The sequence below is a fragment of the Clytia hemisphaerica genome, unplaced genomic scaffold (genome assembly GCF_902728285.1).
Source record: "Clytia hemisphaerica strain Z4C2 unplaced genomic scaffold, Clytia hemisphaerica genome assembly, whole genome shotgun sequence".
NCBI lineage: Eukaryota > Metazoa > Cnidaria > Hydrozoa > Leptothecata > Clytiidae > Clytia > Clytia hemisphaerica.
In genome coordinates, this window is record NW_027103288.1 from 19,038 (window position 1) to 46,141 (window position 27,104).

The 27,104-nt window shown below is 36.3% G+C and overlaps 3 protein-coding genes across 4 annotated transcripts; 2 read left to right on the top strand and 1 right to left on the bottom strand.

The window, feature by feature from the left end:
- The first annotated feature begins 7,370 nt into the window (after positions 1-7,370).
- Positions 7,371-16,710, top strand: LOC136808899 (uncharacterized). 2 transcript variants are annotated; one of them, XM_067065474.1, is made up of 4 exons: positions 7,371-7,582; positions 14,470-14,631; positions 14,925-15,065; positions 15,406-16,710. In XM_067065474.1, the coding sequence occupies exons 1-4, from the start codon at positions 7,540-7,542 to the stop codon at positions 15,552-15,554; spliced, it is 495 nt and encodes a 164-aa protein (XP_066921575.1). In that variant the 5' UTR covers positions 7,371-7,539; the 3' UTR covers positions 15,555-16,710. The 2 variants fall into 2 exon arrangements, with proteins under 2 accessions (XP_066921575.1, XP_066921570.1); XM_067065469.1 differs by having other exon boundaries at positions 7,376-7,582; positions 14,470-14,640; positions 15,406-16,700.
- A 686-nt stretch (positions 16,711-17,396) lies between these two features.
- On the top strand, positions 17,397-26,248 carry LOC136808918 (uncharacterized). Its single transcript, XM_067065482.1, has 5 exons — positions 17,397-17,647; positions 17,999-18,259; positions 18,785-19,026; positions 24,637-24,704; positions 25,094-26,248. The coding sequence occupies exons 1-5, from the start codon at positions 17,435-17,437 to the stop codon at positions 25,327-25,329; spliced, it is 1,020 nt and encodes a 339-aa protein (XP_066921583.1). The 5' UTR covers positions 17,397-17,434; the 3' UTR covers positions 25,330-26,248.
- LOC136808819 (uncharacterized) lies at positions 19,193-24,069 on the bottom strand. The gene is made up of 4 exons (XM_067065368.1): positions 23,886-24,069; positions 22,346-22,604; positions 21,384-21,668; positions 19,193-20,925 (listed from the first exon to the last, which is right to left on the bottom strand). Exons 1-4 carry the CDS (start codon positions 23,953-23,955, stop codon positions 19,716-19,718), a joined length of 1,824 nt encoding a protein of 607 aa, XP_066921469.1. The 5' UTR covers positions 23,956-24,069; the 3' UTR covers positions 19,193-19,715.
- Positions 26,249-27,104: the final 856 nt, after the last annotated feature.

Here is a 27,104-nt window from a genome sequence, read left to right on the forward strand (position 1 = left end):
GTTTGATTGTCAATGATGACAGTGCCGTTATTAATTTTGTTAGATCTGACAAATTAATGTTTGTAAGTGCACTTTATAGTTATGATTCCCATTGAAAAACCCATAGACATATGAACAGTGAGAAAGACTCAAAACGAAGCTTGGGTTCCCATGCTTTCCTATTATTTTTCGAGAACAATATGTCCCGAAGCGATACTGTTAGAACTCATTCTCTTTTGCGCACAAACAACATTTTTTACGCATAAATTATGCCATTTGGGTTTTTCTTAGAGAGTGTTGCTTGCTTTACAGTAAAATTTAGCGGGTTTTCCTAAGTAATCAAATAACAAATAATATGTCCATCTGGCAAGGGTTTCCTCTGTTTTCACTGGGAGAAAGAATTAGGAGTTTTCACTGATTACAAGAGGAGATATTCATACTTGAATATAACACTTCAGTTTTCGAGGTATTTCGTATTCTCCAGCACATATCTTCTTAACTACAAAGGGCTACAAAAAGGCTATAGAATATATTGTTAACAATGATAAAAGGTAGCTTCCCTCCAAATTTTAATGTTTAGCCATTTGGCTATCCAAAGTTACAGTATTTTTCGTCGGTAATTTTTTTCTTTATTTTTTTTTGCATAATTAGTGATATTTTGTGAATGCAACTTTTTTTATCAATCAATCTAGCAGGCTTGTAGCCTTTTTTGTTAACATGGAAATTAAGTAAGTAATTGGGAGGTTTTAATCCATAAAATTAAATGTTCTGAATAAACTTAATTAAACATAAAATTGCAATATAAATCTATGAGTTACGGGTAAAACCAAGTAAAACCATTGAGAACAAACTTAAAACTTTTGCTTCATAAATTCAATTTTGCAAGAGTTTTTTGGAAGTTTTCTATATGTTATGCCCTGTTATGCTTCCTGATTTTTACCATAAATCGACAAAAAGCCTTCTGTCTGACTGAAATATTTCTCTACAAACACAAACATAACAAATTCATGGAAGAAAATTTATTCATACTTTCATGCATAATTATCTCCCCTTTCGCAAAACAAAAGGTATGGTTACGTTACAAAATTTTACCAAAAGAGACAGGGGGGGTCAAGCCTCAGGGTACTAAAGCATAGCCGGTGGGGCGGGTGTTTTTCCAAAAAAAATTTGATAAGTACCCGGGTACTTTTTGGGTGGGTGGGGAGCCAAGTTTGTTTAATCAAACAAGTACCCGGGTACTAATTGGGTGGGTCTTATGTGAATTTTCTTTGTAAAATAAGTACCTTGACTCAATTTTGGTAAGTACTGGTGAGTAGTTTTATTTTGTTTTCAAGATAATTTAAGGGCTTTGAGACTTAAGTATTGTTAAAAACCTGTGACATTTTTATTCCATCATTGGATGGTTAAAAATAAGTTACTTCTAGCATAAAATTTGACACGAAGAGCAGATAAAAACATGATTCTGCCATATAAAAATATTATTGATGAAAAGAAAGTTTTAAATTGTTTTATATTGTTGATGTAATATCAAAACATAAAAAGACCTGCCAAGAAAAAGAAATTTAGGGAAAAGTTTTGAAGTGAAAGTGAAAGCCAAGGTCCTGTTTTGTTTGTTTTGATCGAGCTCCATCTGAGTGTTTCCCTTTCCTTCTATTCTATTATGTTTTTCACGTGAAATAGTGATGTAATGAACTCCTTCTGAGTGTTTATTTTCACTGATATATTTTCTCTCTCTCTCTTACATTTTTTCTTTTCTACTACAAAAACATTCGAAAAGTTTCCTAGACGTTCGAATCTTTTATCAGAAGCTTGTGAATCAGAAGCCCATAAGAAAGCAAAGCTCCTGAAGAGGCTTTTCCTGTGTTTTACTTGGGAAATAATATTTTGCCTTTTGTATACTGTAACTGTACAACATTTTGATGAATACCTAAGTCCTCATTCATTATGATTGCCGAGTAGCTAGTTAAGAAAAAAGAAACAATGTATCACTTGAGAACAAGGTTGATCTCTCAATGTAAACAGAGCACTAAGTACTTTCGAATCATATCATAACAAAACAAAGTGTTCGAACGTTCGAACATTTTGAAATCAAAGGTTGATCTCTCAATGTAAACAGAGCACTAAGTACTTTCGAATCATAACAAAACAAAGTGTTCGAACATTTTGAAATAAAAACAAAGAGAAAAATTTTTATTTGTGGATTGACATACTTTGAAATTGACTTTGGTGGGGCTAGAAAGAGATTTTGTATAGTTCTTTTTAAAGACTTTAAAGAGTTACATCTCTGTATCTTAAAACAGCACCACTTTAGATTGTACGTTTTTTTCTGTTGTCAAACGTTTGAAAACATTTTTTTGCGTTGGATAACGTTTTTTTCCGTTGGAAACGTTTGCCATAAAAAAATGCTTTTGTTTTTTTTTAGTTTGGGTCTGTTTGGGTGCGTTTTTTTTCGTTTGAAAACGTTTGATATCAAAACATATTTTTCTGACCCCCTGAAAAAGTTTCAAGTGTTTTCAGAAGCGTCTAAATCTTTTTGCAGACGTCAGCGTTTTTTTCTTCGTTTTTTCTGTTTTTCAAAGTTGGTATGGGGTCTAGAAGAGAAAAGTCCTTAAGTACCCGGGTACTTTTTGGGTGGGTATAGGGTCTAGAAGGGAAAAGTCATTAAGTACCCGGGTACTTATTTGGGTGGGCGGTATGAGTCAAAATTTTTTTTAGATAAGTACCCTCTCTAGGCTATGCTTTAGTACCCTGAGGCTTGACCCCCCCCTGAAAGAGAAAGAATTTTTTTATGAATGTACCACCAGTTCAACATGTACGGCTAGAACAAAAGAAAATAGCCATTGTGAGTCTTTCTCACTGTTCATAAGTCTATGAAAAACCATATTCTAGTTTTCATGTTATTAGATGCTGTTTTAGAGCTTTAGAGCTAACCTGTCAATATTAGACCAACTTACGGGACAATTCAATATGGCGGAATTATCATGGTTTCAGCCCCCCCTTAAAATAAGGGGGGACTTGAATTTTGGGCAATACTTTAAGGGGAGCATTATTGAAATTTTTAGGAATGTGGGGGGATTTATGTTTAAGGGGACCAAAGAAAATGTAATTTTGAATTTAAGGGGGGAAGTAATTCATGGAATCCAAATCTTATTTTATACTCTTGCAAAGTTTTTTTACTTAAATATACTTAAGGTACTGTTTAAGGTGGGGAACTAAGGGTGAAAATTCAAAAATTTTCTCTGTCGCCCAGCAATGTATATAGGGTGATTTTTTGGCCCCTGTAATAACACACTTTGTAATAAATGCCACAGTTGCAATACCTGCTGCACTTTGTAATACCAAAAGCTGACGCACTTTGTAATAAAAAATTAATTTAAATGCCATAAATTGCTTCACTATACATGTAAAACAGAGAAATTTTAAGAAAATAGCTTGGAAAAGGTTGAAAAGAGTCAAAAAAGAAAGGAGGAACCATTTTTAAGGGGTCTTTGGAAATGGAGGAACAAAAAGTTACAAGTAAAGAATAAGTTTTTCTTAAAGGAGAAACCCCAAATGAAAAGAAAATCCATTTCAGCAGGAATAAAAAAATTTTTTTGGGACATGTATCCTCATGCTAAATAAGCAAAAAAGTGAAAAAAACTACATGAAAATGAAAGAACTAGAATTAGAAAATGTGATTTTTGAATTCCTTCAGATTCCTTATCCTTTTTCTGATAAACATACAAAGTTTCAGCCTTCAACTAAGTTTTCCAGGAACATTTGTTCATCAATAGTTGCAACTTTTTTTTTCCCGTAGCAGACGAATTTTGAAATGTTGCAAAAACGTTCGGCACTTTACCAATTTGTGGTCTAGCCCATATCCACAGTGTTATATACCGCTGGAAAGCTAAGATCAAGGGCTTTCGCATACATAGAAAAAAAGTTAGAAGGGTTCAAAGTTCATGGAAAAATGAAACATTCGGTTAGACAGGAGTTGCGTGACTTCTGGAGTCGCTACTTTAGGATACTTCTCATTTTTCAAAGCTTTTCTAGGACACAAACCAAACAATCAATTGGGCCTGGAGTACATGGTTCGTGTCCTCCGGTTTTTGAGAAAAAGTGTTTCAATTTGAGTCAGAAAAATCAAAAAAGATTACCTTCTTTTCACATGATAACTACTATCTCTGCGGTTTTTTTTTTAACTGACTGCTTTGATTCTTCTGTATATAAATAAACAACATCAACTTCGCGCACAGAAAATGTCCCGGTGTAACCCGTACTTAAAAACAAATATTAAAGCACCTAAAAGCAGAAAATCACAAATGTATTCCTTTAAGCACGCGCTGCAAACAACTTAATCTCCAACTACAATAGGTGCCATAACATATTGGCAATTTTGGCTAATTTACCATTTTTCGAAAATTGAAGTTCAAGCGAGAATGTCAATTTCAGGCCTTTAACTTGATTTCAACGATTATTTCGATCTGGGAGGGATTTATTGGTTTCTAGGCTATGTTTCAAGCCCTACTGGACCATTTTTGAACTTTTGGATCCTCAGATCCTAAGGTCCGAAGTCTTAAGTCTAGCGTTAAAACTCAGAGTTAGAACTCTACCCTTCCAACCTACTTTAGAGCACTTGCAAATTGATTGTGGTTTCAAAACACCCCGGTGGATTCCCCTTTTGTGCCAAGTATTTCGTCACCGATTGTAGAAGTTATCTTGCAATCCTTGAGTGCCTTTGTGGATCCAGGCTTGCTATTTCTTTACATTTGCGGTTAGATTCCAAGATTGCACGATTGCATGAGGAATTTCAAATATTATTGAGGTTTTTGGTGGGAAAATGAACGACCGTCAACCGTTAAACCATTTGTTACCGTCCAACGGGGCGGGGGTAACAAAAATTTTCTGGAATAGCCCATTTCCGCTTTGAGGTTTTTGGTTGGAAAACGAAAAAAAGGTTCCAATTTTAGCTACCGACCGACCCATTTTTCAAAGCTTCTAGGACACGAACCAAACAATCAATTGGGCCTGGCCTTTGGCTTTGCATACAAAAGTACATGGATTTTTGTCGGAATTTCCGACCACCACTGGAAAAGACAGTTAGTCACACTAGCGTCCCGCCAAAATGCGTATCAAAGATTTAATGCTGCAAAAGCGCTATATCGTTTACCCTAACTCTCAAGCAAAAAAATGCGCCGCAAAACTTCTAAAGGGATTCATGAAAGAATAACACGGCGCTTTTTAATGAAATTAACATTTTCAAAAACTATGAGAAATTGCCTAAAATTTGAGCCATAGATGAAACAATTTGAGCCAAGCCAACCTTGAGAACTAATTTGAAGATCAACTTCCCAAGAAAAAGATCTACGGGGGAGGCGGAACCCACCTAGATCCGCGCACTGTCGGATAGGCTATTTCCCGGAAATTTTGCCAGACCTCAAACACTAACCCATTTACACGTGCGGAATTGTTTTTACTTTAGCGTATAAAAACAAGGCCTTAAAAATCGAAGCGCTGTCTCGGAATTTGAATGACAAACTTTGGTTGGTTGATTTTGGCTGCTGCACGTTTTATTTTGTTTCAAACTTTCAAGTTTTAATTAATTGTCTTGCGAACTTGATTCAGGTAACTCTCATCCTTGTTGTTCAAATACATCCTGTAAGGTGGTCATTGAAAAAAAAAAATGCATGCGGGCGGGCGGGCGGGCGGGCGGGGTCAAAAACATTCCCGGGTTTTTTTTTTAATCACGCCAGTAATTCAGGGGCGGGTGGTAACGCAAGCAAAACAATTTTTCGATGGTCATCAGAGAAATTGAAGAAAAAGCTATACTTTATAAGAACAAATTGCTTTTCCCAGATTTTTTTCCGCATCTCCGCACCGGAAAATCAGCGGAAGATTTGATGCGGGCGGGTGACGCGAATAGAAAAATTTTTCGATGACCGCCTAAATGACTGATGTTGTTTTTTCTGAAAGCTAGATTTCCTAGTGTGATTACCGTAGAGTCGTTTAATCTCGACATACGTCTTGCAATCTCGACATAGCTGTAGGCTGGTCTTCGAAATAAAAAATCAAACATAAACAAATACATACCAAAGTTATCAATCAATCACTAAAATGTACTCTCTCTCTATCACGTCACAGATTGTTAATATAATATGAGAAATGTGAAGTGTTATTACTTATACTTATATTTGAAAAGAAAACTTTAACGATGTAGTAATCGCTAAAAACTAATTAGCATGCTTTCAACGAAGATGTCTAAAACATAACAACACAACATTTTGCACGCGAGGAATTTTTTAGTAGACATTTTTACCGTGAACCGAAAATAATAAAAAGAACCCGGTTTCCTTTTGAATTTAATGTGACCGCCATCACGGCGTGCGGCCTGTTAGCGCCTAGAGCGTGTGTTTTTATATATAAGGAAGGAAACCAGGCTAAGCGCGCGAATTATTTTTATCACGTGACTTGAAGCGTAATAAAGTAGTAAAATTTTAATGATGGACACGAGAAAGTTACGAGGAAGTTTGCATGCGTTTCGTGTGTTGTGTAAAACTGCTTATAATTTGGCTTTCTTTTTAATTGAAAGGATTGCAATGTTTACTGAACTTCTAGTTTGATGGATGAACTTGTTCGATAAGAATGATACCAAGAATTTCATTCAAGGTTTGTTTTGATTATTCTACAGATCCGGTGTCGAGATTGCAAGACGTATGTCGAGATTAAACGACTCTACGGTAACTGAAAGAGAAGTTATTTCCAAGGCTAGAAAAAAATAAAAAATGCACGTCGTCTGACGGGGCGGGGGTAACAAAAATTTTCTGGAATGGCCCATTTCCGCTTCTGGCATGCCATAACTTTTCTTTCTCTTCCTTCCCATCCCGGAGAGCAAGCCCGCCCAGAAAAGCAAGTAAAAATAAGTAACTATTTTTAAATAAAAAGAAGAAATGAATAGGACAACATTCCTTGATGATTTTTAAGAAGAATGTAAGAAACAATAACAACCCATAAAAAAAACAGAAGAAAAAAAAACTTACTATACAGACTTAAAAACGTGGCAACCAATTTTCAGGAACTCCGGTACTGCCTTTCTCAAGTCACCTTCAACCAGACTATATACTGTGAGGTTTAATAATTATACTATGCTTCGCCCAGTTTACTAAAATACGATTCGACTTGATGGTAATAGTATTTTCTGGGTCAACCCGACTGTCTTATTTGTTGACAATTATAGGAGATTACCTAAAGACTGATACTTCGTACCGCGTAGAGCGGGTGAAAAACCGATTACGAAAGGCGATATAGTTTGCCCGCTTTACACGCCAAATTCCACTACTTTCTCACCATTTTCTAATTCCAGGTCTGTGCTCTTACTTAGATCTTTGACGTATTCGAGTCAAACCACGCTGATATATTACAAGAAGAAATTTCATGAGCCGTAGCTCGATCCGCTATCTAATGGAAGAACTTATGTCCCACACTGACTTGAAAACTCAGAAAAATGTGAAACCAACAAAATACTGATCGTGATTTCCCAGTGTTTTACCAGTTGAACACCCCTCCAGTTTCCAGTTGAAGGAGATGGTTCACTCAATAACCCCTGAAGATGACATGAAGTTATTTGGTAAGTGTCGTTTTTAGATCCATCTCCTTCATTTCAACTCAAAAAGTGCGTCTGTCAGTTGAAAAAAACATCATAGGAAGAATGAATGGGCGGTTCCCAGTTATGTTTACAATTTTCTTTTTAAAAAATTCAGGATTTCCATAGCATAAGGATTCAAGAATTTTTAAGTGCTGTAGCTAGTTTCGATACTAAGCAAGAAAATAGTGCAAATTTTATGGATTTTCTAATTCGTATGACCAAATAATTAGGAAAAGCTTTTAGGAAAGTCCTGCTTTTTCTGGAACCTTTGTTAAAATTTCTCAGCAGAGTTTGGGCCATTCCAGAATTTGAGTCTGTAACAGGCAGGCTTAGGAGGGGGGGGGGGGGCGGACGGACGACACAGTACCGTGAGATTGGGTAACTTGCATCGTGGAGGCAAACATGCATAGCCCTCAAATGAATGACCTGTCTGGTCAGTCAGGACCTCATTTCACTTTATCGATATTACGCAAACGGCAGTGTGCGCTAAATAATCTTGGTTTCGCTTTCGATTTCAAGCAAAGGTCTTAGCAACAGGACGCGCGTACATAGCAACAGGGCTGGGTAGAAAAATCTAAACATAGAATTCAAAAAAAATACCGATCATCGTATAGAGCACTAAAAAATACTCCCTTTCTATGTTTAGTTTGTTCTACCTTGGATTATAACGGAAAATATCTTCAAAAAAACCTTCGTCCGCTATCAGCCGCGCGGTAATCTTTGCCCGCTCCAATTCTTAGATAATGAATAAGAGAGGTGCACTTAGCTAAGCCGTGCTCGCGGGCGATAAATTTATGTTTACTTATCTTGTATATTTTAGTGGTATTTATCCAATGAAAAGGATGTTGACAAAATATGCACGGCGCTGACACATATGCACGGCATTGATTATGACATCATTAAATATGTCAATGTCGATTCAACGCCCGTTAATAATAATAATTCGTAGATAGTACTTTTTATCTTGAAATTTAGAAATACGAGAAAAAAAAGATCAAATTTAATATTTGTTTCCTATCTAGATTATATTAGCGTTAGAATACGGTAAATTTTCACGAAAAATATTTCGCGATGGCGGTACGCCCAATCGCGCCCACGGGAAAGTTCCAATTTTTAATTATCAGGAAATCGGGGAAACCGGTTCACAACGTGGATAAAAAACGTACGGAATGAAACCTGACAAAAGGTTTTCAACCAGATTTATTCAGATAAAGCTATAAAAGGTTCATTACTTGTGGATTTTAAAACCTACATAAGCAAAAACGAAAGTTGTTGGGAAGGAAAGAGTAAACGCAAGACAGAAGGTTTGGTTGTGTTGATCAGGTATGTTTTTATTCTATCCGAACTAATGTTAAAAAAGACCAAAGAGGTCCTGACTGTGTCTGGTCATTAAAATACAAAGTTAAATCAAAACAAAAATGGTAGAGTAGATCTGCGAGCAAAGCTGCGTAGTTCATTAGTTCATTTGTTTTGAAATTTTTCTGCTTTGATATTGGCCAGTATGGATTCCACGAAATCTCGCGCCGAAGATATTTTTCCGTGCAGCAAGCCTCACGCCAAGCAAAATTTCTTTTGTACCAACATTCAATTTTTCAATAAGGGTGCAAGATGGGAAAAGAGGCGCATGCGCCAACATAATTAATAAATTGACGCGAGCGCAAGCGAGCGAAAGCAAATTTAGCCAAACGGAAGCTAAAAATCTAAAAATCGATGGATTATGGAGTCATTCACGCCGAGCTGGAATTATTACTTTACGCCAACTGAAAATCAAACAATCTTTGTAAGTACCCTTACGCCAATGCGCCAAAAACGTTTCAGTTGTACGCTGAAGAACTTCGGCGTTAGTTACACGAAATCCATACTGGGATATTGGTCAGTCATTTGATGGCTATGCAAATTTCCCTCCCCACTGATGCAATTTACCGACTTCACGGTATTTCTGTTGAGGGCACAAAAGTTTTCGACAAAATTTGAAATTTCCAAGGCAAGAGAAGAAAATTTGTGAAATTCCAAGGCAGTTGAATTAAAAAAGGCAAAAAAGAGTGGAATTTCTGATGCATTTGGCAAAAGTATATACATGGATTTTCATCTGAATTTCCGACCACCACCACTGGCAACTAGTCACTCTAGCGTCCCGCCAAAATGCCTATCAGAGATTATTGCTGCGAAAGCGCTTTATCGTTTGCTTGACTCTCAAGCAAAAAAATGCGGCAAAAAACTTCTAAAGGGATTCATGCAAAAATACGGGTTATTTATGGCTTTTTAATGAAATTAACATTTTCAAAAACTTTGAGAAATTGCCTAAAATTTGAGCCATAGATGAAAAAATTTGAGCCAAGCCAACCTTGAAAACTAATTTGAAGATCAACTTCCCAAGAAAAAGATCTACGGGGGAGGCAGAACCCACCTAGATCCGCGCACCACCGGAAATTTTGCCGGACCTCAAATAATGACCCATTTACATATGCGGAATTATTTTTTCTTTAGCGTATAAACCAGGCCTTAAAAATCGAAGCGCTGTCTCGGGAATTGAATGACAAATTTTGGTAGGTTGATTTTGGCTGCTGCACGATTTATTTTGTTTCAAACTTTCAAGTTTTAATTAATTGTCTTGCGAACTCGATTCAGGTAACTCTCATCCTTGTTGTGCAAATACATCCTGTAGATGACTGATGTTGTTTTTTCTGAAAGCTAGATTTCCTAGTGTGACTAACTGACTGGAAAAGAAAAATTATTTCTGAAACTAGAAAAAATTAGAAAATGCACGTCGTCCAACGGGGTAACAAAGATTTTCTGGGATGGCCCTTTCCAAGTGTAAAATAATCCAAAAAACAGTAGTGTCGTGCGTGGTCCACAGGGGGGTAATGGTTTTTGGTAATTTTTTTGGAGCTACACAATGGATTTTCAAACTATGAGTCGGGCAAAAATCTAAACAAATTTATCTGAGCTGTGATAGTATGTTCTTTCTACATGATATTATACCATGCTGAAATTTTTTTGCCAAAAAAAGATCGCTTTTAAAAGTTAAAAATCTGAAAACCCACTTTCCCTAACCCCTCGCAGGCAAAAACACGTTCGTTTACCTCCCAAACAATTTTATACACAACAGTGTATAATTTTTACAAAGTATATTATTTTTGGATTTATGAGAAAACAAATGTTAATGTAAAGATATATCATTCAGCGGTGTTATTAGACCCTTTTCAGGGAACTGGACCCCCATTTTTCATGTCAGAATTCATTGCCAGTAATGCTACAGCGTGGTTTGAAACTTTGCTGGTGCTTTGCTGGTCAGAAAGTGGATTTATTTGTGAATGTATAAACATTACTACAGCTAGAATGTTTTCTTTGTTTTTTTTTATTTCACTGCATTTTTGTCTTATTCTGTTTTAGTAACCAATTGAAAACTCTTGATCGTTTCTTTGTGTCAGTGTTCACTTGGCTGTCTTTTTTTGGATGTTTGTACTTAGCAATTTTTTTGCCTCTACGAATTTGACGAATTTTTCCTGAGCGTCTGTTACCCGTGGCTGGGACCGCCACTTATGGCTTTCTTTGATAGACTGGGTGGCATTACTGCCTGATAAAAAAACAAAGTGGCCCAGTGTATACATATGGAATAAATTTTTGGTTTTGCTTGGGTAGCTTGCTAATCCATACAACTTTTTACAACAATTTTGAGAAACATTTATAGTTTCAAAAACTTTGGATTTTTGGAATTTATAGTTTCATAAACTTCAGAGTTTTGGAATATATATTTTATATTCTATTGTTTTGGTGTTTTTATGTAGGTTTTAAAAACAAAAGTGAAACATTCCAAAGATGACAACAAAATCCTCTCTAGTCTTGTCTCTACTAGTCTTCACTGGATGAGCTACTTCACAAAATTTGCTTTAATTTGAGCAAATATTTTAACTTGAGTAAATATTTATGTTTAATAATAATAAAAATTCCAAGCAAAAATTTTGTTTAAATCTGCTCAATCAAGTAATTGCTCTATGAAAAGGTTTTATGGATTGGCAATGTTAAAGAAAAATGCTAAAAAGATGAAGTCTTCTTAAAATGATCTCTGGTATATGCTAATTGCTATATTTAACTCCAAGAACATGGCGTCACCCCCCCCCCCCACTTTAAGTGGGGGTACCTAAAAAAAAAGGTGTCAAAAAGCCAGGTATATACCTGGAAGTATTCCCACTTTCAGGGGGTACCTGATATGTTTAGGGGGACCTGTAATCTCGTCAGTGAGGGTGGGGGCTGTTTTTTCTGTGTGAGATATTTTTCTTAACTTTACACAATCTCTCAATTTTCAACCAAACCCTTCGTTTTTACTACTTTTTCTTTCTTGTGTCCTTTACATTTTACAGTAGTACCCCAGTTAAGGAGATTAAAATTCAACAATTTTTTTTTTTTTTTTTTTTTTTTATAAATAGAAATTTGTAGTTTGCCCACGGACGTGGAGTGGTTCAATTTGAGTAAATAAATAAATAAATAACGATATTGCATTTTTGTCACCCCAAAAACCTTTAAGATTTCAGGAATGACAAAAGAGCAGAAATTCTTCTAATCGGCTACGTAATAAAAGGGGGTACCTAAAAACATAATTCAATGGGGGTACCAAATCCTGGGGGCTACCTAAGAATCCAAACAACTTTGGGGGTACCTAAATCGTTGGGGGTACCTAATTTTATTGGGGGTACCTGAATCCTGGAGGACCCTATGAAGAAGTTTTTGAACCTACCTCGGAGGTCCTTTAATTTAACCTTTAGACGTGCTGCTCTTGCTTCATTAGTTAAAAGGCAAGGTTCTCTAAAAAGTGGATAAAACCGTTTTTTCCAGAAAAAATTAGCATTTCTTGCAATTGCAATTGCAACTTGGGTCTGCATTGAGAGTTTGCTGATGTTGGAAATGTTCATGACGTTCAAATAAGATGGACAAACTGTTGGCAAAATATAAGAGAAAAAGGAACAAAAAAACAATGAAATTGTATTTTTGTCATTTTGTCTTATTTTTAGCGTGATTGATGTTTTTAATGATTCTTTGAAATTTCGAAATGGAAAAAAGTCAGTTTTTTGGAAATAACTTTCGAACTACTTTTTCAAATTTAATGTATGATAGCTCAAAATTCAAGTTAGAGCATCCTCTAAACAATAAAAAAAGAACAAACAAAAAATTTAAATCCTGAAGCTCACAATATCTCGACAAACCTGTATACTTTTTTTTTGGTGTACCCGGGTATGTAATTTTAATATTTCATTACCTTGCCCATGTTTGTATGATTGGTAAAAAAGCTCATTTTAGAGAAATCAAATAGCTGTATTTTATTGGACCTACCTTGGAGGTCTTTATTAACCCATGTCTGTCTGTTTGTTCTTTCATTTGTTCATCTGTTACCACAGCTTTCCTTTGGATTAGGTCATTAGTTTTTTTGGCACAACAATGCAAAATGACAATGCCTAAAATGCGACGGAGCCCAATTTTTGAAAAAAAAAACGTTTTTGGTCCAAAAACCAGCCAAAAACCACCCAAAAATAGCGTTTTTTGGACTTTGTGTGAAGTTGGTTCATTAGATTTTTCTGATTTTTTCCAGAAAGATAGATATTACCGTGTTCTAAGAAATGGCGGAGACAATTTTTCCCAGAAAATTCTTATACGCCATGTGACTCTTTTGTGACCCTTTGACTCTTTTTCAAGCTTGCTTCAAGTCAAAATAATGAGCTTCTAAAAGATTACTGCTGCAATGAGTTTTTCTTTGCTAAGATAGCAGATCAAACAAAGCACATTTCCAATTCAAAATTGTGGACGACAGTATTGTTTTCCTATCACCTTTTTAACCACTCACGCATAGTGTGCAAGGGGGTTCCAGGTCCCACCTGAAAATTCAGGTCCCACCTTATCCCCAGACTCCCAGATCCCAGCTAAAAACAAAAATTCGAGGAACAAAACAAAATTTCTTTACCGTAATATGAAGATGCAATATATTACATATGTTTAACTTTCCATTTGCCTATGACCTACATTAGGGGTAGAAACCAATCAAGTAGTCAGACGGCTTAGAAGTAAGTGTGAGTCGGTAGATATAAGTTTGGCATGAAATTATGGCTAATCCTCGAATAAGAAGTTTTGGGGAAAATTTGTCCCGATAACTACAATATTAGTATAAATAAGTGAGGATCGCCTACAATCATAACTGCAGGGAGGGAGGGAGGTAAAATATTTCATCCTATCAGCTTTCAGTTAGAGCGTTGACTTGAACAGGGAGATGTGATGGCCATTTTGAAGATGACGTCACATGGCTATTAGCAAAGTAGACTCAGATGGCGGAGGGCGGCCACCCAGCCATTCGAATACTGTATATAGCGCTTATCAAATAAAAGTTAAGCCACAATTTAACCTGTGTTAAATCCAAAATATATTATGTCTATTATATACATTTATGAAGTATATAAAAAAAATGTATCATAAAATCATAAAATCTGAAAATAAGAAATTTTACTTTTAACTTTTTCCAAAACACCCAAAGTCCCACCAAAGTCCCACCTAAAGAAATTAACTCCCACCTTAACTTGTTTCTCCCACCTAAAACCTGGAAAACCCCAAATCCCACCTGAAAATTTTCGACCCAAATCAGCAAACCCCTCCCCCCACTATTCTGGGGGGGGGTGCACACTATGGACTCAGTGATGAGAGATGTGCTTTTTATTTGATATTTTCTTCTCATTATGCTATTTTGATTCTGTGCTAGACATTATTATTGTTCTTTTCTAGTTATTTTTTATCTGACTCTCATCATAAGGTAGGTCTGTTCAGCATGTGGCTTGTTGGTTTTAGCTTCATCACTTTTCAAATTTTGTTCCTATTTAAATTTTTAATAGATAAGAAGCAAAGTGCAAAACGTTTTGCGTACAATGGAATGAAGAGCAAAAAGAATAGTTGGGATCAGTTTGAAGAAGATGGAGACAGTGAGAAATTTGTTCAACAAACCAAAATAATGTCTCCTAATCACTTATCACATTTAGGGATGAAACACAATCAACGTACGAAAGGTTTGTCTAACAAAAAAACCCTGCAATTTTTAAATCCGTCCCTCCTTAGCTAAAGTTTTAGTCTCCAATATGAATCTTATTACAGATTTTTTTTCGATTTGATATTCAACCCTTTGATTTTCGATTCTTCACAGCTAACTATTACTAAAATAATCCGTCCAAATAATCCAAGCGTATCAGCATTTCTATCTTCCTTTATGGTACTTTATGGCACTTTATGGCTTATGACTTTTTTTACGAAATTTCGGACCCAATCCACTCCTCTATCTTCTTTCTTTCCAAAGACATGATTGACTTGGACAATGTATGGAGCATACGAAATGTTTCTTTAAAGGCCAACCAATCAGATTCCATATCGAGTAGCAGTCTGGTCAACAAAACAGATACTTATTCACGACACAAAGGCTTATTTTCACCTCTTGCAAGTTAGTGAAATAATATGCGATTATTTTTCCTTAATTATACTGAGGTATCTTTCAGGGTCCTATCAAACAGTTGTGTTGATCTTTGCCAATACTATTTCAGTTTTTATGTTTTTTTGTTGATATTTAGTATAGAGCTTATATATCTTCTATTGAACCAATTTTGTTCCATGTTTTGCTTGAACTGTAAAATTTTTGAAATTTCTCAAAAATTTACTAAAATCCAGACTAAATAGTAATAGTATCATACCATTAATAACATTATCGCTATACTTAAAACATCTTCTGGCAAGTTATCTTGTAGACAATTTCCAAACTATGTTACTTGGTTTGATTATTTCAGGGAGAGATTCGGGTCAGCGTTCATTTTTATCACAAAAACAACAGCAGCAATCAAGTCAACCACAACCACAACCGCCGCAACCACCAACACAACGCTTACACTTATCATCTCTTAGCTTTCAAAAGAAGAAGCCTAATGGATACTTTTGAAAATGTTTTTTATTTGAAAATTAAATTAATCAATTTTTTTTTGTAACATAAATGTACATAATTAATTTAAATGAGGTTGGTTTTATAAAACAAAATTGTTGGATTACCGTTGTCTAGGATATAATTTTCTAGTCGACGGGAATCTCAGTGTACTCTAAGAATTGCAGCTCAAGGGTGCAGAGATGTCGCAAATACAAAAAAGATGACAATAAGGGATGGCATACACGCCTTTCCCTTTATAAGAATATACTTTAGAATATCCATGATGAAACTGGCCAACAAAAACATTACGAATATGCTACGAATACCATTTGGCAACTGAAGCTAAGAATGCTGTTTTAAGAGCCTTTAGCCTGTAATTTGCCAATTATTCCCCAGCAATGCTATAAGAAATATTACAAAAGTGGCAAAAGTTACTTGACGTATACATTGTATGCTAGATATAGGCTGGGTTTGGATCTTAATAGAATATTTCAGGATGATTTTTTCCAAAAAGTTAAGAATATCCACGATGAAATTTGGAAAAACACCATTCTTATAAAAAAAGTGTGCACCAATAAGTTTTTTTTATTGGCCTTCACAGTCCCTTTCGGTACATTTCGTCCGTGTAATGGTTTACCTCGATTCAGTCCCTTGGGTGTACATTACTTAGCCTATAAATAAAAACATAATGGTTATTCAGCTGTCCTGACTGTTTTTTTGAAGTCGTTTGATTAGTAGTAAAAACGTGGTAAAGTGTAAATGCTTTTTATTGATTTTTTTATGATTTGAGTAGGTATTTCAAAGATAGTGATATAATAGAGTGGTTATGCTTTTAATTTATTTTTTCACATATTTTTTAAAGATTTCTAAAACATTTTTTTAGATTTTTAGCTGTAGATATAAGTTATACACTATAGTTTCGACTTTTAGTGTTTTTCGATTTGAGTTTTTTGGAAAATATATTAAACCTAATTTTTACTAATCTTTTAGAGTAAAGTTTTGATTTTGTATGAATTGCATAGTTTTATGGGCACGTCTGGGGGTAGGCTGCACGCATCCCCTCTGATATGTTTTGATATAAGGGGTGCGTATCGTGTTTAAAATTTCCGTCGAGGAGTTGCCCTTATTATTATTATTATAGGAGTATATTTCGCCGGTCTATTGACCTCTATGAAACAATCTAATTGTCTGTGTGTTTTTGAAGGGTAATATTAGTTTGCCATTTTTGTTAAAACAAGCGCTCCATCGCAGATGATTAACTCGCAAGCATGCCAATCCTTCTCGAAGCGCAATAAATTTAAACAGGTTACCCCAATTTTGGAATAACTCTCGGACGGGAATTTTATATATGATGCGCACCCACTATATCGTAATCGAGGAAAATCAGGGATGCGTGTATCCTACATCTGTGGTGGTTTCTTCATGATATTAATTTATTCAATTTTTTTTATATGTTTAAACTACACACGAAATTATCAACCCCCCCCCCCTATTCTCATGAGATTGTCTATTTATCCCCAAACTATGGGAGGGGGCAGCCCTGAGACTTCGTAGTTTGAGTAGTTTGATTTGACTGAAATTCGGCCCACATGTTTTTTTACTCGTTTTTCAAACATTTGCTAAGATCCGACGCGAGAACAAGTCGAGCCCAGGGCGGTGTACACGTTCAACCATCTTAGCAAACTCTTTTAATTACATTATCATTGAAATAATTTTGTCACCAAGCTATTGTTTGGTCATTTTTTGTCGGCGTGTTTTTTTACCGATAAGATATTTTCAAAAAGTTAGACACGTCGAGCTGGCAGTTATCTTCTCCTCAATATGTTCGATAATTTTTTCATTTCATTCTTTCTTTAAAAGATTTAAATAAAATGAAGAAAAAAAATAATAAACATTGAATGAAGAAGCGAGTGATGGCAGGTGCACCTGGACCCACCACTTCTGCCGAAGTATTGATCTCACTTTACAACAAAGCACAATTTGTAAGCAACCAACCTGAAGGCTGGATAGTTGATCAAGGCTCTGGCAAATTGCGTTGTTTCAATGATGCAGTGAATGTAATGGTTCATAGTGCTGAGAAAAGAATTATGGGTCAAAAGACATTCATTGAGGTAGGTATACACTCTCGCTATAATTCGAACTAATCGGGTCTTGTTCATTATTAAAAGTTCTTCCTTCTCAAGCGAAGGTTCGTTTCAATGAAGCTTATAAAAACCCCTTTCTGTATCACCAAATTCACCAAAGTTTCAGGAACACGCTTCATAGATCCATTTTTTCAAAAACCTTGCTTTGACCATTGTTAGATCGATTTACAGCATTGAACTATTTGCCGAGGATTTGTCTTTTTGAGGCACTTAGAATTAGTTCAATTCAAATTTAGAATGACCCGAGTGATTTCAACAATGAGCATCGATTTTTAATCATGAAAGCTGAATTTTACCATTCGACTGTTTTTGTTTCAGATTCGAACGCAAGCTGATTTAGACGCCTTCATGCATCAAATTCGCTCCAAACCTCTGTTAACGACAGCTCTTTGCAGCAAACCGTACTCAGTAAATCGAGACCGTTACCAAAATGAGTCAGCCAACGTTGAAGATACTCAGCACACGGAAGAATATGTTGCCATGGTGAATACAGCTCATCCCCAGATTTCCCAAATGTTCCAAGAGGCGTACGATAAAACATCACAATTGTTAAGAGAAGACAAAAAGTTTAGAGTGACGGTAACAGAATTTTATTTTTATTTTCATGTTGCTGAGCTTTTTTAGGTGGCTTTTTATCTTTATTGCGTGGTTTTGGGGTAAGGTTTTCTTCCCTAACAACGGTTTTACTTTTATTAGCTAATATCGTCTGGACCCTGGATTTAGGGATGTGGCTTTTGCTTCATGGGAGGAAATAAATTTGAAGGCCTTTAGAGGCTATTTATAGACTATTTTTGAGTGAGATTTTCTTTGTTACAACACGGTGGGAAAAATAATAATGATTGATGCTTTGGCTAGCCGTTACATGGCAATACATGAATTTGCTATTAGCAGATTCGTGTAAAAAAGTCATGAAAACGTCGAGTAATGCTTTGATTGGCTAAAAAATTTATTGAAATATCCAAAGTATGAGGTAATCTTAGCACTCAGCCAATCAAATATTTACTCGACGTGACTTTTACATGAATCTGCTGATAGGAACTTTATGTATTGGTTATATCGACTAATTTTAGTATTACCAACCCTCTATTCTCATGTTTATTTTAGATCTCACTCAGTGAATCGATCAAGACATGGTTCATTAATAATGTTCGAATGCCCAATCAAACAGATTCGGTGACTTATGCAACACATTGTGATCTTTACTTAGTGAACGGTGTTGAGGAACCAACATTTTTCGATCGTTGTTGTGCATGTGAAGTGATCACGCAAAAATGCTTCTGGTGTGTTTGCTTCCCGCTGTTCTTATTGTGTTTTGTACCCTTCCACATCTACAAGAAGTGTGTACTGTAAGTCACGAAACTTTATTTTAATCTTAGTGCTAAAAAAAGTTCTATCGTCTCAGACGAATGTTTGTCTTAGCGAGGAATATAAAGAGGTTTTTCCGTCTTAAAATTCTGTATTCTTCACCAAAGTCTCAAGAATATGTGCTAATTTGCTGTGTAAAATACATTTGCCGTCTCAAATCTTGCTTTGACTGAATCGTTGTTATTGATAGGGAAGCATGAGATTAAATTTGGGTTGATCAAATTGATTTCTAGGATGAAAAGTCCTTGCAATATCGGCTATTCAAAGGTGCGACTTTTTTAGGTCACCTATTTAGACACTTCTAAATGAACGAAAAAAATTATGGACAAATTCGGACGAAAAAGGGGTTGGTTGATAAAAGTGAGACATGATAAGATTTTCTGCAGAATGAGTATATTTATAGAATTAAATATGGGGAGGGTGTATTTTTGTGTTTAATATTGCTTTTTTCGAGGTAAAAGGTTGTTGAACAGAAACGCTCTTCAGTGGTGGAGATTCGTTGATTTCTTTTGTTGGCTATTTGATGACGCTGGGAAATGGTGAATTTTCGCTTTTTGATGTTGAAAGTACAAGTTTTATTCACTTGGACGAGAAGAGCTTCGTTGAGTTAGGGTTCGATGTGTTGCCTTAGGGTGTAGAAAATGGCGGTGTTTTGGGCGGTTGTAGGTTTTCAATGGTTTCGAGGAGAGTATGTAAGGTTGATCAATGGTTGTTTGTAGATGTTGAATAAAGATTGTGGTGGAGCAAAAGATACGCGTTTTCGTTGGAAAGATGTTTTGTGAGTGGATTTTGGTGAAGGTGGTGTTGGAAGGAATGAGGTTGTTTCTTTAACTTGATGTTTTTGTGTGGTTTGTATTTTTTTGATTGGTGTGTTGGTTGGTGGTCGAGGAACGCGTTTTAATGTTGGCTTATTAATTTGTAATCTTTTTGATAGCATTTTATATTGGTTGGTTTGTTGTTTGGGAGGATTTGTTGTGATGTTTTGATTTTCTTGGAGTGTTACTATTGATGGCAATATCTTTGATTGTGATGATAGCTTTTGATCATTCAGGTCTTTCAGAGTTGTTTTCTTTGGAAAATCTTGAGGTAAATATTTTACTTTTTTTGTTGGGCGTTGTGGTAAAAGTTTTCCTCGGGTTGGTTTTTCTTCGTTACTGGGAATGTTCAAGCTTTTCTTCTCTTCTTCGGCATTATGTTCATGGGTAATCAATTTCGAATTCTTTGCCGAGAAAGATATTTTTGTTGATAATCTGCTCGGTTCAAAGTTGTCAATGGAAATTAATTTTCTTTTTTTCACTGACTTTATTTTTTGAGGCGATTTCTTTTGTTCTGAGTCTGATTTCGAATCTTTGCTGGCTCTCTGAGGACAAACTGAACGCTTCCGATGGTTGACTGACTTAGTCTTTCTTGGCCTTGTTTTACGTCCTCTGGTAGACTCCTCTTGAACACGTGATCCAGATCCCAATTTATTTGAGGTTGTCTTTACAAGCTCTTTTGAATGAGATGTCTTCTCTCGAATGGTAGACATTGTGCTCGCGTTGCCGTCTTCCTCGGAAATCACAGAAGGCTTAGGAGATTGTCCAATATTTTGTTCTATCTGTTGTGGAGAATCGGTTCTGCCTCCTTCAAAACCTTCTAAGATTACTGGCAGCTCGGAAGCTTCACGGTGAACATCTGCATTTTCACCAGATAGTAATCGTTCTAACTCCTCGTCTCCTTCCAGACTAAGAGAATCATCATAATCCTCAATGGACGTTCGAGATGATTGTTCGTCATCACTGCATACTGATGTTTCATCTAAGCCTTTGTATTCCAAATGATCTTTATAAAGTTGTGATTGTAATTCATGGAAGCTCATATTCTTCTCTAATTCGGCGAAACTGAAAGAAAAAATAGGTTAGGATGATCAAAGAGTAATTATCAATGTTGTCTCACTAATTTCAGCGATCAGACGTTCTTAAAGAGGTAAATAGTTAGCGTTATGCAAGTGAGTAATCTAAAATTTATATTTCTTTTTCTAAATGGTTGTGTTGCAGGAGGCTCTGAGGCCCATTTTGCAACTATCGACCCTTTGAACGAGCACCCCATTAGCACCCTTGAACTGACTACACAATTCTCCTCACATGGCATGGTTCATTTGTCAAGTGAGTCGCTGCAAATGGGAATCGAACCTCAGTCGCCTGTGCAGCAAGCAAGGTTAATGACCACTATACCACGGTGCCTTATAAGTTCAAGTTTATGACTGTAAGCTGATATCAGTGATTCTTCAATGTAAGGTAAGTGACCCTTGCCCGCTGGATGAAATGAATTCAAAAAGGTTTTGTTTTCCTTCACTTACCTTCCTTTCAAGTATTGATACGATGCTTTCAGATATTCAATATCTGAACTCTCCTCCACAGCGCTGTCAATCTCTTCAAAATCTTCTTTTACAGTCTTCACACAGACATCAAAATCTTCTACCAATTCACTGGAACGAACAAACGTTTTTGCCAAAGAACTTAATATTTCTCCCTGGATTGGTGTCAGGAATGACAATCCGTTTTGAATTAAGTGGTCCGTGTATTGTGTTAAGAGTTGAAGGATTTCTTCGTAATGGGTTCGGCACTCATCTAACTCCATATATCTATTTGAGAATTTAAAGGAATTGAGTTGAAGTATGCTGGATATTTTCATATCAAGCTGCTTTGCATACTTATCTTACTCCATCCCTGATATTCATAAATTAAAACGTTTAATACGGAAGCACCCCAAATAGTCCGGGCGTTTGCCACTAGTTTTATTGCTTAAATTTAAAATTGATGGCAAACATCCGTTTTTTTATGGGTGTTTCCGTTTAAAACATTACGTACTCACAAATTAATGTTTTGCTACGTCTCTGGCGAAATCAACCTGTAAATTAGTTGTGTGGTGGAAGGGTGCAGGGGCGGTGTTAAAAAGTAAGTCTGCGACCGCAGTCGGAGGCGACCCGAAGGCTCCTCTTTTGATAGCTATCTATCCGAAGGTAGGGGAGGGCGCCACTCTTTCTCACTGGATTTTTCCACTTACCCTTGATCCTTCTCTTAATTGCTGAGCATATCAAGCAGAGAGGCATCAGGTACCATTTTGAGAATCTTTGGTATGACCCGGCTGGGGGTTGAACCCACAACCTTGTGAACCGTAGCCGGATGTTATACCACTGCACTACGGTTACTACATTGCACATTGCACATTGCACAATGTTTAGTCAATCCACCATGCTATCGCCGTCAATATTTCCTGTTAATAAAAGGACTGCTAAGGTCGAATTCATCTCAAACTGACCTTAATCTGAGAAAGCAATAAGCCTCTTGTAAATCTTCCACATCCGTCATTCGGTGCACCCCTTCACTATCTTCTTCGATTCTCAGCTCATGATCCTCTGTTGACAATCGGAAATTCTCATCATAAGAGATGAGATTGTGAATCAAAGTGTTCAATTCTTGCCACGTGTTTTTGTAAAGGGATTCGTTACCAAGGTGAATTGCTTCTTCTTGGACGAGAATTGAATGTTGTCGAAATGGGGAAAGTGATGTCTGACTTCCTGAAATTAGATTATATATAAAATTCTTGTTTATTTTGCGATCGCAGTGATTGATAATTAGAGGCAACCATTGGTCACCTCTTGTGTTAACTACCTTATCGGCCCTTTTTACGCCGGTCCTAATTTAACGCCGGCCCTTATTTCTATTATGGTTGAGTTACAGGAGGCTCTGGGAGCCCATTCTCGCAACTATAGATGCTTTGAGTAAGCATCCCGTCAGCACCTTGAACTGACTACCCAATTCCCCTCACATGGCATGCAATCATGGACAAAAGATTTGTAGACTTCTGCAATATTTGCAAAATACTTCAATATCGATCAAAAACAAGTTCCCAAGAGGTTCTGGGTGCTTTACAAACCCATTCAAATCTGTTCAAAGTCTTTGAAAGTCACCCACTGCAGTCTAACCACAAGGGCTTGATTATTTGGCTTACACCAGTATCAAAACGCTGATTTTTTGCTTGTGGTTCCTTCAAAAGCAATTCAAAAGCAATTCAAAAGCAATGCAACGACTTTGAAAGTGTTTTTCTTAACTTCCCTCCTTTTTCAGACACATTGAAGAGTCATTTTGCTCTATTTCTCATCATTTTTCACTGAAATTTCATTTGTCTACAACCTTTTGTCCATGATTGTGGGTTGACCCGGGCGAAGGTTTGTTCACTTGCCAAGTGAACTGTTGTGAGTGGGAATCAAACCTTGGTCGCCTGCACAGGAATCAAGGTTGATGTCCACTATACCACAACGCCTTTTTTCATTATTACCACAACGCCTTATTTCATTATTATCACGCCTAAGCTCAATGTTTTTCATTTTTAGCCCGGCCCTAATTTAATTCTGACCCCTTATGCCGGCCCTTATTACGCCAGCGGCAAAAAAAATAACGTCAATAAGGGCCGGCGTAAAAAGGGCCGATAATGTATCTACCGCTGTGGGCACGAATACATCATTTTTTGAGTCTTTTAAGGCTTTTTTGGCCAGGGCTTGAGCCAGGACTAATTCAGACATAAGCAAAAGAAGCAAAAAGTTATAACATGGCCAAATTGATATTATCCTGTTACAATTATTGTTTTATTATAAAACACCAATATTTGTATTACTTGATTATAAACGACCCCAGTCTAAGATTTAACCCACAACTTATCAACGGCTTTTTTCGTTATCATATCAAGAGTAGTGCTAGCATTTTTCATCTCAACTTGTTTTAAATAGCATATCAACTTCGGGTATCTTTTTCCCCTGTCAGCACATTTGTCCAAAAGAAAAATGAAACAAATATCTTACCTTGGAAGTCTTTAACATCCATACTATTTTCTAAACTCGATGAATTTGCTGAATCAACATAAGAATTCATTACTTTACTTCTTTTAAACTATTCTTTATCAATGTTTTTTATTAAAATCTCAATAAAATTGGCTTTCTATCAATTTTATCGAGAAATAAGTGAGTACTACTGACGCTAGTAACCGCACTTTTCAGAATCTAAATTCCTACCTAATCTAAAATGAATCGTGTTATCCTTTTTATCGATCTTGAAATAAAAATATTTGACGTCAGATATTATTTGATAACGTCACTTTTGTTTAAAAACTACATTATCGTTAAAGGTTGGCTTACATCTAGACAAGAAGACTTCTTCTTCTGGCTGAACTTTGCTTTCTGATAATTTTTTTTGATTTCTTGATGATGTTAGCAAAAAAAAGCAGAAAATGGAATGTTTGCATTTTCTGTCTATCGACCCCTTGCGACCCTTCTGACGAACTTTACTCATTTCAGACGGTCTCTTGTGTTGCGTTCCACAGTGAGGAGCGGCAATCTTGTGTTTTGATCGAACCATCTCTTAGGTGCCTTCCTCTTGGTCTCTTATTTGCAGAATCTTGCTTAAAGCTTTGGTACACAAGCCATGGGAACCCCTGACAGCTTAGAGATCGTCGTTAACAAAGGTGGTTTTCGACTCAAAGGACCATCTCTTTGGTGGTCTTCCTCTTGGTCTTTTACTCTAGTGAAACCAGAGTTTTCTCTCTCCATTTTTTAGGGGTGTGGTTGAAAGTTCGATCAAGAGAGTTCAGCCTGTTATTTACCATAATGCAGTGTTCCAAAATGGTAAGTTAGTTTAATTACTCTGATTTCTTCTTGATAAAGATCTGTAAAGGTCGATGTGTTTTACGTTGTAATATCTCTGTTCACACAATCATTGGCTACAGTATGTTTGATTCTTTAATGATTTTGTATGCTGGTGTATTTTTTAAAATGTTTTTTTGCTCAAAAACTCATTCAAGCAAGTATGAAAACATTTTCCGTTCTATCTCTTATTTCACACATAAGCCGAACAGAGAAATTTCTCAGATTTTTTACTCTTCATCAAAATTAGTACGGTATATACCAAAACACGAATTCGGCTTTTAAGGCTATTGGGAGTAAAGAAGGAAAGTCGCTCTGTGCCAATGGGTTCTCTCTGGAAACCTGACCTTGTGGCCTAAATTATTTTCTAGGTTTCAATATCATGAGTTTACTATGGCCACCTGGCACCTCCTTTACTACTGTTGTTAGTACTAGTTACTACCCACCTGGAGTGGTCCAGCAACAGCCTGGTATGTACCAGCAACAACCAGCAGGGTACCAGCAACAACCAGCAGGGTACCAGCAACAACCAGCAGGGTATCAGCAGTCTGCTGGGTACCATCAACCTCAATACCAGGGTAATGCACCACCACCTTATCAACAGTGACAACAGCCTCTTGGTTTTCGCCTATAGAATGTAATGATATCTTTCATCTAAATTTCTCTCCAGCTAAAGGCACTATTTGCCCAAAAATGGTCTACATAGGGGGGGGGGGTTATGGAAAAATCAGAAAATCAAATTTCAGTCCCACTAAGGGTCGGAGAAATAGTAAAATTTCAAATTTTTACCCCTCGAAAGATCGAAATTTGGTCAAAATTGGTCAAATTTATTCCAATAAGGGTCGTAAAATTCACAAAATTTTCTTTTGTTTTCTCCTTTTTAGTCCCCTCAAAGGTCGAAAGTCGGACGGCACCCCCCCCCCCCCCCGACAGCTCACAACCCTAGTAGCCCCCCGGGCAGTTACATGCAAAAAATTAAATTTTTTTCAAATTAGGTCTTATTTTCTTGAGGGAGATCGAATGACGTTGGTTGTTCGAATCTGACGATTCTACATACCTATTTATCATATCTTGTATTCATGATATTCATGACGTAATTTTTTATACGGAAACACCCAAAATAGCCCGGGCGTTTGCAACTAGTTTTATTGTTTTAATTGCTTTTTGAGTGCTTCCGTTTAAAACATTACGTCACGAATATCATGAATTATCGCCCATTCTTACGACCTTTATATTCTTCTAAACTTTAACTTTACGGGTGACTATAAAATTTTCAAATTTTTATTTAAAGAAAAATCTTGCATTGATTTCAATATTTTTATGAAAATAAATTAATAGTATTTTGGACTATATATTAGAGTGTTATTTAACACGCAATATTTTTGTAAATTTTTAATATAAGGAAAATCTTCTTCTTGTATTTTAGAACTCATTTTACTTTTTACGAATTGCTAACGATCTATCTTATGTTCGGCAAGAAATATAATACCATGATTTATTTTACATGGTGTACCCGAACACCTAAACTCCAACGAAATTGTAAATTGATCATTGAAACATTCAATTTGATCATCTAAGCTTCATGGTTGGGTAGTAGCTGGGTACTCATATGGTTCGACTTACGACATGTGCCGCCCTTGAAGGTAGGTTTTTCGAGACCCTCGAAATGTACTGTTAGGGTTTACTTTTGATAGAGTACAAGGGTCTTCTTTTAGCTGGATACGCTGTAAGTGTGTATTTGGGGACTATTGAATTGTCTGATAGTAAAAATCTAATATATCTTTATAGTTTTAATTCGCACCCTTTTCAATTTGTTTTTTTTTCCATTGTGTCGACATCTCAGGCTCGTTTTCGGTAGGTCCAGCAAAATAAGATACGAAATGAATCCACACCGAAGGTTACCTTTTCATAGCCTATACTAGTATAGGATGACGTCTAGCTAGACGTCATCCGCTTTTTTCTACGCAATTAACTAATTAGCTGATTAAGTAATTAAATTAATTAAGAAACGGGATGAAAAATCCCGGTTTTTAGTGAGGTACTCGTTAACCTTTTCACTGCTCAAGAGCTGCACTGTAAGGGTCCGATTTTGAAAGCCATTTTTTTGGCGGCACATGCCGTCGTTTAAAAATCAAGTGTCCCCCCGGATGTGCGCACATGCGCAAAACACTTTACAAGCTGAATTTCCACCGACTGAAAAACGGCCTTAAGAAACGTTTAAATTCGATTGATGCTCGAATTATTCGACCAAATCGAGTAGGATTAAGATTTGAATGATTTAGATTGTGAGTCTGGGATTTCCTGTAAATATCAAGTTTCGATTCCTTTTATAATTTCCTGAAACTTTATATGGACTACCCCTTTGATTTTGGGCTACTCAGC

Excerpts from the sequence above, each read along its gene's own strand:
- LOC136808899 (XM_067065469.1), top strand. The coding sequence starts at position 7,540 with ATGGTTCACTCAATAACCCCTGAAGATGACATGAAGTTATTTG. Across the intron at positions 14,641-14,924 it reads ACACAATCAACGTACGAAAG|ACATGATTGACTTGGACAAT; the intron begins GTTTGTCTAACA and ends TTCTTTCCAAAG. Across the intron at positions 15,066-15,405 it reads CTTATTTTCACCTCTTGCAA|GGAGAGATTCGGGTCAGCGT; the intron begins GTTAGTGAAATA and ends TGATTATTTCAG.
- LOC136808918 (XM_067065482.1), top strand. The coding sequence starts at position 17,435 with ATGAAGAAGCGAGTGATGGCAGGTGCACCTGGACCCACCACTTCTGCC. Across the intron at positions 17,648-17,998 it reads GTCAAAAGACATTCATTGAG|ATTCGAACGCAAGCTGATTT; the intron begins GTAGGTATACAC and ends TTTTTGTTTCAG. Across the intron at positions 18,260-18,784 it reads ACAAAAAGTTTAGAGTGACG|ATCTCACTCAGTGAATCGAT; the intron begins GTAACAGAATTT and ends TGTTTATTTTAG.
- LOC136808819 (XM_067065368.1), bottom strand. The coding sequence starts at position 23,955 with ATGAATTCTTATGTTGATTCAGCAAATTCATCGAGTTTAGAAAATAGT. Across the intron at positions 22,605-23,885 it reads GGATGTTAAAGACTTCCAAG|GAAGTCAGACATCACTTTCC; the intron begins GTAAGATATTTG and ends ATCTAATTTCAG. Across the intron at positions 20,926-21,383 it reads TATCAATACTTGAAAGGAAG|TTTCGCCGAATTAGAGAAGA; the intron begins GTAAGTGAAGGA and ends TTTTTCTTTCAG.